The sequence below is a fragment of the Gallinula chloropus genome (assembly GCF_964237585.1).
Source record: "Gallinula chloropus genome assembly, chromosome: 27".
NCBI classification, from domain to species: Eukaryota; Metazoa; Chordata; class Aves; order Gruiformes; family Rallidae; genus Gallinula; species Gallinula chloropus.
The window spans coordinates 4,980,140-4,993,751 of NC_140112.1; the positions used below are offsets into that span (position 1 = coordinate 4,980,140).

General features: G+C 56.2%; 2 protein-coding genes across 2 annotated transcripts; one reads left to right on the top strand and one right to left on the bottom strand.

Annotated features, from left to right (window-relative positions):
- Nucleotides 1-2,349: 2,349 nt before the first annotated feature.
- AVPR1B (arginine vasopressin receptor 1B) lies at nt 2,350-4,322 on the top strand (the record flags this gene model as incomplete). The annotated part of the gene is made up of 2 exons (XM_084275835.1): nt 2,350-3,313; nt 4,021-4,322. The coding sequence occupies 2 exons, from the start codon at nt 2,350-2,352 to the stop codon at nt 4,320-4,322; spliced, it is 1,266 nt and encodes a 421-aa protein (XP_084131961.1).
- A 2,799-nt stretch (nt 4,323-7,121) lies between these two features.
- Nucleotides 7,122-12,426, bottom strand: RHEX (regulator of hemoglobinization and erythroid cell expansion; the record flags this gene model as incomplete). The annotated part of the gene is made up of 6 exons (XM_084275836.1): nt 7,122-7,328; nt 7,626-7,687; nt 8,029-8,136; nt 9,032-9,120; nt 9,711-9,789; nt 12,381-12,426. 6 exons carry the CDS (start codon nt 12,424-12,426, stop codon nt 7,122-7,124), a joined length of 591 nt encoding a protein of 196 aa, XP_084131962.1.
- Between the last annotated feature and the right edge of the window lie 1,186 nt (nt 12,427-13,612).

Consider the following 13,612-nt stretch of genomic DNA (forward strand, 5'->3'; position numbering starts at 1 on the left):
GCTCTTCAGGATCACCTTGCTGGGGAGCAGCCCACCAGTGCTGGCTGGCTTGCCTCCTTTGGGGGGGCCCCACACATGTTTCTGGGCATGGTCTGGGGAGACTCGGGGTGTTTGGCTGGGCAGGGCTGTCCCCAAACAGCAGAGGTGCCAGGAGCAGCATGGACCAGGCTGCCCAGGGAGGGGGCTGAGTCACCATCCCTGGAAGGGTTTAAAAGATGAGTAGATGAGGTGCTTAGAGAGATGGTTTAGTAGGGGACAGGAACAGTTGGATTCAATGATCTTAAAGGTCTTTTCCAACCTGGTGACTCTGTGAAGATGAAGGCAGAGATGCTCCAAGGCAAGCTGGGCTGAGTCAAAGTCATGGCACCTCCAGAGGCAGCAGCTCAGCCCCCAGTCTGTGCTCTATAAGCACTGGTACTGTAACATTCAGCTCTTCAGTGCAACCCTGTCAGCTTTTGTTATGCTGCTGGCCAATATTTACAGCTGCACGTGGGTTTTCCCATGAAAATCAAGGCAGCTGTTCTGCCTGGCAGTGCCCCTCACAGCCAGTGCCCCTCACAGCCAGTGCCCCTCACAGCCAGTGCCCCTCACAGCCAGTGCCTTGGGGCGTTTGCCATGTGTTTAACATGTTTATTAATGTGCCCAGACACACTCTCTAATATTAAGCAGGATCAGAGGTTTTAATTAAATGGAAAAAAAACACAAATCTGAGTGAGGGAAAGGGGGGAGGTAAAGGAGGGACACTGACACATCTGGCTTAGAATTACCTTAAAGCCATAGGAGCTTCCACCTTCAGTTCCCAGAGCTGTATGACAGATAATGCTGCCCAAAAAACACAGCAGTTTCCTCCCTCTGGAGGGTAACCTGTGTGACCTGTCCTGGGCACCCTGCTTTGGCAGGGGGTTGGATTCAATCTCTGGAGGTCCCCTCCAACCCCTACAAACCTGTGAATCTGGGAATTCTGAGACCCAAGTCTCAGTGCAGGGGCTAAACCAGGTGCCCATTTACAGACAGTTTAATAATTTGGGGCATTTCACAGGGTCACCAGGTTGGAAAAGACCTTTAAGATCATTGAGTCCAACTGTTCCTGTTCTGTGCTGACCCACTCTGCTGAGAACTCTTCACAAACACCACAAGAGCCAAGTTACATCGAGTTTTCAGCTTCCAAACTCCCCAAGCTTGAAGAAAAACAGACAGTCCCACATGGAAGCACAGCAGTGACAAGAGTGAGGTAGGAGTTTAGAGGTCTGGGATAACCAGGACCTCCCAGCAGTTTGTATTTTCAGGAGGTGGAGGGGGAAAGCATTCAAGGCTCATTGAATTGAGTTGGCATCAGAAGTGGCTTTGGATACCAGGAACAACCAGCCCTCATTCCTGCCCTCAGGACTGAGATGAGCCCAAGCTCCTATGAAGCAGTTGCAACACCATTCATTTCATAGCCTTCAAGCCAGCACAAAATGACCCAATCTTGGTTTTTTCCTACCCTGAACCACAAAAGGCAGTTCCATGATGAAATGCTACACCAAGAATACAGACTGGGAACGCTCTGTGCTGTCAGCAGGAGGATTCCCAGCCTTGGCTCTTGCCCAGCAGTCACATATGGTCAAAGCCCCCAGTGATTCCAGCCCCCAAGAGTGCTGCAGGGGGGGAACCAGGTCTCACCTGCCCACTGCAGCATCCACCCAGCGCTGGCAGAGCGGGGAGCCTGGGGCCAGGCAGGGAGGGAAGCTGCTGGGCTATAAAACCAGACCCAGGCAGACACAGACACAGCAACCAAGAGCTGCTGCTGACAGACAGACAGACACTCTGCTTCCTGCAGAGGCACGGACACCACTCACCTGACTCTTACTGTTCTTGGGATGAAACAGCCAGCACGATGCAGCCTCTGTAGCTTTTTGCCACTGAAAAGAGGGTTCCTCTTCTCCCCTCAGTCTGCCAGCACAGGGTGGAGAGGGGATGCACAAGATGAGCAGCCCAGGGAGAAATGAAGCTTTGGGAACATTTTGTGCAGGTGAGAGAAGGATCAAGTGCTGAGCCAGGAGCTCTTCCACCTCTTTGCTTATTGGGAATATTTGCAGGGAGCAGCCTGTCCTGAGAGGAGATTTGCAGCCACCAAGCATGGGATTAGCACCATGTTGAGGAGCACAAGGCAGAGGAGGTGACAAGCTGCGCTGGTGCTGGGGGACGCAGGACAAGACACATCCAGCCCTGACAGCCAGGGACAGAGGAGCTGGTGCAACAGAGCTCAGAGACAGCGCTGACCCCAAGAGCTCAGCCCTGAGGAGGTGGAAGAGGGTTTGAGAGCCCAGCATCACAGCTGCCTGTGCTCCTGCAGCGCTTCCCGAAGGGATGGAGCCAGGCTGGGACGGGAACAACACTCACCACACGCAGCCTGGGCACGACCAGCAGCTGCTGAGCCTTCAGACCCTGGCAGGGGCTCCCAACCTGACCCTCTTGCACACCCGGGATGAGGAGCTGGCCAAGGCAGAGATTGGGGTGCTGGCCACCATCCTGGCTATAGCGACTGTGGGCAACGTGGGGGTGCTGCTGGCAATGTACCGCCTGAGGAAGAAGATGAGCCGGATGCATCTCTTCATCCTGCACCTCGGGCTGGCCGACCTGGGCGTTGTGCTCTTCCAGGTGCTGCCGCAGATGATCTGGGAGGTGACATACCGCTTCTTGGGACCAGACCCACTCTGCAGGGCGGTCAAGTACCTGCAGGTGCTGAGCATGTTTGCCTCCACCTACATGCTCATCGTGATGACGCTGGACCGCTACATGGCCGTGTGCCACCCGCTGCGCACCCTGCAGCAGCCCAGCCGCCAGGCCTACGTGATGATCGGGGCTACCTGGCTGCTCAGCTGCCTGCTCAGCCTGCCCCAGATCTTCATCTTCTCCCTACAGGAGGTACGCCAGGGCTCGGGGGTGTTGGACTGCTGGGCAGACTTCAGGTACCCATGGGGAGCTCGAGCCTACATCACCTGGACCACACTGTGCATCTTCATCCTGCCCGTCAGCATCCTCACCGTCTGCTACAGCCTCATCTGCTACGAGATCTGCAAGAACCTCAAGGGCAAGACCCAGAGCAGTGCCCCCAGCACCAGTGTACCCACAGCAGCTTCCCCTCCAGCTCCCTGCCCCTCTGAGAGGAGCGGGCAGCCCTCCCGGGTGAGCAGCGTGCGGACCATCTCCCGTGCCAAGATCCGCACGGTGAAGATGACCTTTGTCATCGTGGTGGCCTACATCGCCTGCTGGGCACCGTTTTTCAGCATGCAGATGTGGTCAGTGTGGGATGAGGATGCTCCTGATGATGGTGAGTAATGGGGGGAGTGGGGGGGGATGGGGATGCTGGGCTGCAGCCCAGAGCAGGCACAGAAAACCCACAGCTTCTGACCATCACCTGCAGGGACATGTGCAGGTGGGGTGTGAACATCTTTGCCATGGGTGTTTCTTCCCTCACATGGGAATTTGGAGGGTTTTAACTGTGCCTCCTGCTCCCAACCTCTGCCTGGCAGAGCGGCTGTGCTGCTGGAGCAGGTCCTTGGCATGCAGCACAGAGTGTCCCCAAGGCTGCTGTGAGCAGCTGCAGAGGGCTCAGCAATGGATTTCTGATTCCATAGGTTGACTTTTCCTAGCAGCTTTCAGCAGCTCTCCTAGCCTGTTTGTGAGTACAAGGATCTTAATCTAAGATTGAGAGGTGTCTGGGAGATGCTGTGGCTAGAAAACAGGCTGAAGGAAAGTCCCAAAGCTGCTGGGTCTCATCTCCCAGCACCCTCCCCACAGAGATGCTTCAGCACATCCCTGTTACTGTACATCACCCATCTGCAGCTCTCAGCCAAGCCAGAGCCCAGCTCTGCCTGCCACGCTGCAAACTCCTGCCTAAAGAAACCCCAGTTAGGGCAGGAATGGGATGAAGGACACGTGCCTGGGCCAAAACCAGCCCCTGGGGTCCTGCCCGTTGCACACTGGCACCCTGCCCCAGCCCAGTGGATGGTTCAGCTCTCCCCTTTGCCTTCCCAGAGTCCAGCAACGTGGCATTCACCATCACCATGCTGCTGGCCAGCCTCAGCAGCTGCTGCAACCCCTGGATTTACATGTTCTTCAGCGGGCACCTCCTCCAGGACGCAGCACGCTGCCTGTCCTGCTGGGGCAGCCCCCGGCCCGGGCTGAGGAGGCAGGTGTCCACCGGCAGCCTCTGCAGCAGGAAAACCACCATCCTCAGCCACAGCCACCACGCTGGCCCCTCCAGCCTCCCCCTGCACGGGGGCAGCACCAAGGACTTCTGCCCCCCCTGCGAGGTGACAGAGTCAGGCACGCTTTAGGCTGCGGCAGGGGCCGGTCCCCGGGCACATCCCCCCCCCCGAGGGCAGCTGTCACCGGCTGTGACACCACCGATGCTGTCACCGCAGAGGTTTCTCCCTCCCTGCCTGGAGAAAGCCGGGTGCTTGTCCCAGGAAGCATCACTGCCCGTCCTGCCCCTGAGTTGTCGCTGCTGGGCACAGTGTGTCAGGGAGAGGGACGGGGCTCCATCAGCCGGGTCCTGAGCACAGCATCCACCTCCCTCCCGCTGCTCTCCCCCAGGAACCCCTCCTGCAGCCCGGCTCTCCCCTGGGGGGTGCTGCTCCCGTGGGTCTCCCTGGAGGGACTGAGCTGTGGGGGTTGATGCCACCAGCAAAGCTGGCAGAGCACAGCAGGAGGCAACGTGGCTACACCTCATAGAGAGCTCCTTGCAAGCAAGATACTCACACCCCATCCTCAGGGCTTTGCCGGCAGAGCAGCAAACCAGACACAGCTTTCCCAGGCCCGGGGGCACCCCACATGCTTCCCTCCCCACCCCCCAACACTGCCCAGCACTGCCTGCTGCTGACAGGCAGCTCTGGAGCCAGACCCCCTGCCAGCCCCCCTGGGCACAGGGCTGGGACACAAAACACAGGGCAGAAGCATCTTCTGCTGGGAGGAGCCCTGGCCCAGCTCCCCCTTGCCCAGGCAGATCCAGCCTCCCTCCCTGCCCAGGTACTTCCCACCAGGCTTACCCCCAGCCCCCAGTCGCTGTGCAGTGCCACTCCACACTGGTTAACAGCTGCCCCATCCCATTAAAGAGCTACTCCCAAATTGCTGCTGCTTTTGTCTTATTTAGCAGGGATCAGGGTGGCAAAACCACCCGGGGCTCAGAGATGGTTTTGGGGGTACCCAGGAGCACAGAGGAGGGGCCACCAATAGCCCCCAAGAAGCCATGGCCCTGCAGTCCCAGCCCCTGCCTGTCTCCCTGAGTGCTGGGGGCATCCCAGGGGCTGGTTTGTTCAAGGGGGAAGCACAGGTGAGGTGGGTTAGAGCATCCCTTTGCTCTGGGGGCTGAGCCTAAAAGCCACTGATGGGGAATCTACAAGCATCCCAGAGAGCAGAGTGCTGAGCAAGGCACATTATTCCCTCTGTACAAAAAGGTATTAAGATTAAGGATGCTTTTGAAATCCAAGTATTGTCACTTTTTCATCACAAGACACTTGAACCCATTCGTGCAGAAACTCCCCCTCTCTGGGTTTGACCCCACCCCCGATGCCACAAGCCCTCCCCTCCCTGCACCCACAGCAACACCTCTTCCCACAGATCCTTTGGGTGTTTGGACTGTTTCCTTCACACACACCCAGATCTGCCACGACAAGGTCCCAAAGCCAGGAGTGCCAGACCCCAGAGCCCTCCCCAGGATCGATAGCAGATCATCACCTCCCAGCCTCTCATCAGAGCACGTGGCTGCTGAGCAGACCCACAATCTCCATCCCTGGAAAGGGGGCTGTGCTGGGGGGCAGCAGCTCCATCAGCCTGCCAGAGCTGCAGCTATTGCACAGTGCCCCTTCCCAGCACTTCCAGAGTTTATTGCTTGAGAAAAATATCCTAAGTGACAAAATGCAGAGTGACAGGAAGGAGCTGACTCTGCAGCAGTGATTTGCTGCAGCAGAGAGAGGACAGTGAGTCCCAGCCACAGCCAGGGCTGGCCAGGCACTGCAGGGCATGAAGGTGACCTGACACAGGCAATCACTAATGAACAGGACATGCAGCACCCCTGAGAAGGTTACAGCCATCCCAGCAAGGTTACAGCCATCCCAGCATATCCAGGTCACAATCCCAAGTTTAGCTCTGCAAGCTGGAGAGTCCCCAGCTCTGTTTTGTTAGGGGAAATTGAGGTGCTGTGCTCCAAGTCCCCTGGGAATTAAGCTGATGGTGAAGGGAAACATGAAGGGCACCTGGTGCAGGGACAAAGCAGGAAAAGCAAAAGGTGGGAAACAGGGAATATCCTCCCTCCCCACACAGTATGGAAGGATTTGACTTGCCTGTGCTCACCTGAGGTCCAGCCCTCTGCCCCTTGCAGTCCTGAAGGGCCAGCAGAGGAGGGGGATATAAATCCCCTGGGAAGCCCTCAGTCACTCCCCAGCTGGGCTGATGACTATGGCTTTCAGCTGGGGGAGGCAGCTCCCCAGCAAGGCATCCTCCCTCCCTCCCTCCTCAGCTCTGGCATCCCTCTGATGTGTGGATGGGGGTCAAGCCACCTGTGCAGCCACCCCAGCCCCAACAACAGCTCTGAGGGCGATAGGGACTTGGAAAGGTGTTGAGCATCAGAGAAAAAGGGGGTGCAGGGGAGGGAGGGCAGTGAATGGGGGCTTTTTGGGCAGCGAGGGGGGAGCCAGAGGAGGAATTTCAAAGGATTTCATGGGAGCAATCAGCAAAGAATCAGGGGAGATGCCAGCCCGTTTGGATGGGGACTTTGAAGACCCCATCCCTCAGGCTTCCCTGCCTGAGCTGCACCCCGTTCTGCGGGGCAGGGGGGGATGTTTCACCTGCTTTGATGCAGTGAGGAAAAAGGGCCATCACACAACAGTGGGGAGCACATTCCAGCTGGGGTGGGAGGAACGCTGCCCTGGCTCAGCAGCCTTCAGTAACAGGGACATGTTTAAGTACAATACGAAGCAGATAAGGACAAGAGCTGGCTGGCAGCAGCACCCGGTGCCAGGCGCTGGCGGCGGCGGCAGGGGAGAGGGAAGCCCTGGTCCTGCAGCTGCTTGGGTGGGAGGGGGTGGGGGGTTCAGGCATCTCCTGAGCCACAACCCCTGCCAGCAGCATCCCTGGGGTCACAGCTTCACCTCAGTGTACTCGATGGACTTGGACTCCACGGGGCTGGAGCAGGGCCAAAAATCCGCTTTCCTCTTTTTGGGGTCCACGTTGACATAGTCTGCCCCAGCCTTCATGTTCTCATAGTCCCCCCTGGAGCCCGGCCCGTGGCTTTTCCCTGGGAAGAGCAGGGCTGTGTAGTTGAGGGTCTCTCCTGAGTGAGGGCCCTGCAGAAGCAGACACGAACCCGGGGTCAGGCACCAGCATCCACCCCCGCAGCGTTGCCCTCAGACCCACACATAGGTGTCCATCCCATCAAGAAGCCGGGGTTGTGCCCAGGGATCTCCCTGAGCCCTGGGGGATGCTTTCCCCTAAACAAGGGACAGCATCACCCCAGCCACCAGTATCGCTGCCAGCATTTCACTATGGTTCAAGGTATTTGCCACCCCCCTCCCTCCACCCTCCTTGCTGCTCCGTGGGGCTTGAGACTGATTTTGGCAAGGGCCCTCTGCCCATGGCCGTACCTGTGGGCAGGAAGGGCTGTTGTCCGACTCATCTGAGGTCTCTGAAGATGTGTCACTGTTCCCTTAAAAAGAGGAAACGTTACCACACCCACCACGGACTTGAGGGGGGGTTAAAGTAAAAAAAGTAAAATAATTATCAGGGAGAACACCCAAACCCACTCAAGTCTGAACACTGGAGAGTGATCCATCCCCCCCCCTTCATCCCCCTCATTCCCATGGGGAATCAGGCAAGGAAAGCCAGGGGAGGCAGGAGGCCACTGGAACTGCCACCAGCCCCATCACCTGCCCTTCACCCAGCTCACTCCCCCTCCCAGCCCAAGGCAGCGGGTCAGGGTCTTCATGGCTGCTGCTGCCCAAATGTGACACCACAGGCCAAGCCCCCGCTGCTGCAGGCCCCCATTACCTGTGAAGGGGAGCCTCTGCGCCCCTTCCCCTCCTGCTGCCGAGCTGGGAGGCTGTTGGGGCTGCGCCGTGGGGCCGCCGCTCGTCTCCTTGCCGCAGGAATGGCCGGCTGCAACCAAGAGGAGAGTCAGCTCCTCACCCCAGCCCCCAGCTGCGGCTCACACCCCCCAAAACACCGTGTTGCACAGACCCCTGCCCGCTCCTGGAGCCCCCACACTGCCCCACGGCAAGGCCAGGTCAGGCACGATGATCATTGCCATTGTGTATTGGCCAGGCAAATCATCCATCAGCCCAATTACCGAGGTGATTAAGTGCCCCCGCTCTCCTGTGCTGATGGATTCCAGTGTTGAATCGTGCCATCGGGGCCTCTCCCCGTGCAGGCTCAGAATTAGATTGACCCACAGGGCCAAGCAGGGCTTATTTATGTACCAGGGTGGGTGGCAGCTTCTCCTGGAAGCTTCTCCTGCTGGAAATTGCCGCTTCACCTGAATGAATGTTTCGCAAATTGATTCCCAGGGTCTTTTCCCACCCCTTCACTAACAAGAGTGATGGGATAAAATGCTTTTGGGGCAAGAACAAAAGGCTGTAGGACCCTGCCCGGTGCTGCCCCCACCCTGCTCACAGCTGCTCACACAGCGGCCGTGGGGACAGTCTCCACCCCCCCCGGCTGCAGCACCCAGCACCGCACAGTGATGCTGGTGGTCAGTACTGGACCTGTTCCCTTCCCACAACAGTGGAAGGTCCTGAGGGGGGGTCCAGCAGATCTCCAAAGGGGGCTCCCAGCTCCCATGCTTGCCCCACATGGGCTCCAAAGTGGCACCAGTTGCTCCACAAGAACCAGACCCAGAACAAGGCCTTGGTTGTGCTGGATGACCCCAGGGGATGCTGAAGTGTTGGGCAAATGGCTTTTGCTCTCTGAACTGGTTGGTTGTGAGCCAGAGCAAGGAACACAACAGGGAAAGCCGACAAGACACTAAATTGCCCATTTTCCTGCAGTAAATTACCTATTTTCCTGCTGAGCATGATGTAAAGTGTCAGTAAGAGGAGGGCGTATAGGAACAAGGTGACAGCTGAGATGGCAACGAGCACCCACCTGGACAAGAGAAAAGTGGTTTGTCTAGGTGAAGGAAATAACCAAGCGAAGTCTTGCGGGCACCACGTGGCAGCCGCTGCTTACGACACACGTCTCAGCCCAAGGTTTGCTCAGAGTTTTCAGTTTTGCTTTTCGTCTTTAAGGCGATGTGCCCAAAGACCTGGGGCGGCTTTTGCACGAGCCACTGGTGCTCCTTGCACTCCCTTCTTAAGCAGGGTTTTGGAGACCCCCCCCCGGTAGCACTGCAGCGCCTGCTGCTTGCTGGAGGGGAGCAGTTACAAACATGGCTCCCAGGGAAATCACAAGCCCCTTCTGTGGCTATGTGTCTGCCAAATAAGGTGCTGGAATGGCCCCCAGTGCTGCAAAAGGCAAGCACAGTCTCACCAGTGACAGGGGGTCACCAGCATCCCCACGCTGCACTCCTGCTCCCCAACTCACAGCGCAGCATCCCCACAGCCGGGCAAGGACCAAGGAACCCACTAGAAGGGCGTCCAGTAGCAGCCATTATCCCTCCCCCTCAGAGCATCTCCCTCGCTGCAGGAGGGCTGCAAAGGGCTCTGTAACCCTGGGGTGTTGCACTCACCACTCACAGTTGCTCATCCTCCCCGCGAGGCGTCTCGGCGGCCGCTGTGGAGGTCTCCGAGTGGGGACAGAGAGGGGCAGCCAGTCCTGGTGGCAGTCAAACACAACGGTCCCATGGGGCTTCACGCTGCTCCACGTCAAGCGAAGAGCAGGGTTCCCACTTGAAAGCAGCAGCCCGACATTGCAGACGTAAAAGAAAGGCAGCCAGCCTCCCCCTCTGCACGAGGCTCTGGAAAGATGTGTGATTCTCCCTCCTACCCCCCTTCGCTCAGCCACAGACACCCCTTGCCCTTATCACTGGGATTAATGGCTTGATACGCTGCTGCCTCGGTCATATCTGATCCTTGGCTGGAGCTTCTGGGCTCCACCGTGATGCTGACACTAACAAGAGCTGAAATGTATTCCTCTTGCTTTAAGCCTTTTCTTTTTTCTTTCTTCCTTCCTTTCTTTTCTTTTAAATCCACAAAAATATATTTGATAACTGTAACGTGGAAAAAGAAAAGACCCACTGAAGGAAGCAAGCCAAGGGTTTGGTCAGCAGCTCTCACATCAGCCAAGATCCATCCAGAAAGGTTGGGGAACCTTCACTCCCGTTGAAGTTGAGGTGCCTTCAGGCACAGGATTAGAAAACACGATGCCTGAACAGGACCCCTTGGCTCAGGGTGTTTGGCCCCAATATTAAAGAGATTTATGATAAAGGATGGCAATCAGGGGCATTAATTTTGTCACCTTCCACATGCAAAACGCGCTGTGTACTTACTGTTTCTCCATGGCTAATGCAGGGAGCTTATCTCCAACCAAAGCTTTGAGGAGGTGATGAAAGGAGTCCTAATAATACAGTTGATAGACTGGTAGATAGATTGATAGCTAGAGCAAAGGCATTATCCATCTTATGGGCCAGATTCTAGAATTTCTGACCTATTTCTGAGAGCAATCAATGGGAAGCTTTGCCAAAAGCCTCACTGACCTCCTGCAAAATTCCACTTACCCAACCAAATTGGTAACAGCCAAGCTAAAAGTCCAGTTTCCTGCGGGGACTTTTCCCCCCTCCCCCCTGTATTGAGCTGCCCCCAGATATCGTCCTCAAATGGCTGCCATTCTGAGTGGCTGGTTTCCTTCTGGGGCAGGAGATGCTGCTGCAGCAGATAACAATCTGAACAAACCCCGAGCTGTTGGAAAGGAAATTGCAAAACAAGACCCAAATCCAAATATCAGTCGCAGGCAGCTTCTTTGCTGACATGGGGTCTGGTGAGATTGAAGGGGTGATATGCATATGCATCTTGAAATAATCTGTTTTGAAGATAACAGCTAGTAAGATGCTGGCAGCACATGTACTTTTTTGGTGTAGCTAAGTTCTGTGAGCCTCCCTCCAGCCAGCCAGCCCCCCCAGGATATTAACCCTTCCTCAAGCAAGGCTGAAATCAAGGCTTGTAAAGAAAGAGCTCCCACCCAGCCACGTAGGGAGTAGTGAATTCAAGATGTCTACGCTAAACCTACACGTAAGTAAAATCACACGAATGCCTCAAATCATTTGGATCCCATTCCAATAGGTAAAACCATGTGAACACCTCAGATTACTTGGATCCCAATTGAATCAGGCATCGCTGCCCCAGGTTAAGGCTAAAGCTGGAGCTGGCAGTGATGCACAGCATCACCCAGGCAGGGATGCCAAACCCAGCCCTCATCCCAGTGCACCACCCCTCTGCTTCCCCAGGCACGGCGTAGGCCGGCAGCTGGAGAGCGGTACCCGGCGGTGTTTTACCTGGGCGGTCAGAGCTGTCCCTTTCCCACGGGACCTGGGCAGCTGAGGCCTGGGAGGGAGCAGGAATTAAGGGTGTTTCAGCAGCATTCTGGATGGCTGCGGGTCCGAGAGCGCAGGAGCGCTGGCTGGGTGCCGGAAGCGGTCTGGCTCTGCCCTCCCCATGGTGATGGCAGGAACGAGCCCACGTGAGGTTCCGTGACGCTTCTCCTCTGTCGACTGCCTCGTTTATACACACTGGGGTGTTTCTCTGCTGCTCTGCAACCAGGGATGGGAATACTGCATCCAGTTCTCCATCTCTCAGTATCTTGGTGCCAAAATGGAGCTGAGCTTCGCAGGAGCAAAGTGGTCCCCGAGGATGGAGAGTTCTGCTGGAGTTGGCTCAGCCCTCAGCAATTCAGCTGTCACCCAAAAAAGTCCTCTGGGTGCTTCCAAGTAAAAGTCGAGAGGGATAAAACAGTTTAAATTCTCAGGATGAGGGCCCAGAGCCTGGCACAGCTCGGTGTCTGCTGGGAGGAGGGTGAGTGGGCTCCCAGCCGCCCCTTTTCTGGCAAAACTTCGTGGTCAATGGTGACCAGCTGTGCCACTTGGCCATGGCAGGGTGCAAACAGCACACAGACCGACCCGCTGTGCTCGGGATGCTGCTGGGCTGCTGCTCCATAGGAACCGATCCTGCATCTCTCACCCTGAACCTGCGTTGTGGAGATGGGGACGTGCTGCAGCAGCCTGGCCTCCTGTGTGCCTCTTCCCTGGCAGGAGGCGAGCAGGGAGCACGGGACCCCCCTTCCCATGAGGACCTCGACTCATAGGGCCAGTGCCAGATGTGCTGCCACCATATAAACATCCCCATCACCCCCATGGAAACAGCATCCAGGCACCTCAGTGAACCCCTCCTCAAGGCAAAGAGAAGACTACATACCCCTGAGCTGCCAGCCGATGTTGGGGTTCACCCCCAGGAGCTGCATTGCCAGCTGGGGGGTCCCCTGCCAGGTCCCTGCTCACATTTCCCCCCCATCTCCTGGGACCATGGGGACCGTCGGCTCCATCACGGGGGGGATTTTAATCCTGCTTTACCCCCAGCTCCTGAGCCCCAGCTGAACATTTAACTGCTTGGCTTTGCCTGGCTCCTTTTAAAGCGAGTGGCTGCTGTTGCAGGGGCTTCACTCTTTTGATGTATAACCCGATTAACAGGTGGAAGAGCTATTTGATAAACAGAAGAAAAAATTACAAAAAGGCTGTTCAGAAAATGCTGATTTGAATCGGACCTGATCGTGGAAGTGGCTGAAGTAAAGGAAATCCAAAAAAAGAACACAGATAACACACTTTTACCCTGCAAGCAGGTTTCTTAAAATGAGTAGAGCACCCTACACTGAGCTGGCTGGAGGCGTGTTTTCCTTACAAGGTGTGTGTAACCCATTTCTAACGTACCTCAGGGTTATGTGGAGCTGGATGGGGCAAGATATGCCTGATGACAGCTACTGCCTGCGACTACCACAGGGCTATATCTGGGCTGTATGTTACTCACAAGGCCTGGGATGCTCCAGGAGCTGGCAGTCACGTTTCATTGTGTTTCTGCTGAATGTAAGCGCTTTTCCTGCTGTTTTATTAAGGAGATCGATTCAGGGGCCCTCAGTCTCAGCAATAACTCTGCACACTTTGCTCTGTCACTCTGGGGTCTCACTGCCACGTCAGGAGGTGCCGTCGCAGCACCGATCCCCTGGGCACAGGCAGATGGGCAGGGATGGGCAAGGATGGGGAAGGATGGGCAGGGATGGGAAGGGATAGCCCAGGGATGGTCAGGGACCGCCAGGGACAGGCAGGGATGGGCAGGGACACCCAGGAACAGGCAAGGACAGGCAGGGATGGGCAGCACCGTGGCTGAGCCCTCTTAAGGTGGAAAGTGCTGGAAGTGCATATGAAAAAAAGTCTCCTTTCCCCCAATTTTCTGGACAAACATATCCGAGTCTTGCACTGGCTCCCAGAACAAAGAGAAACCCAGCATTTCACTTGACTTGAAACAAAATTTGTATTTACCCTTAAGAGTTTGGGGTTTAAAATTACTTTTGGAATAGCTGAATAAAACTAGAAGCAGACAGGCTTCAAGATTTCCCAAACAAAAGCTTTGTCCTCTTTATTTCTTTAATCCTCATA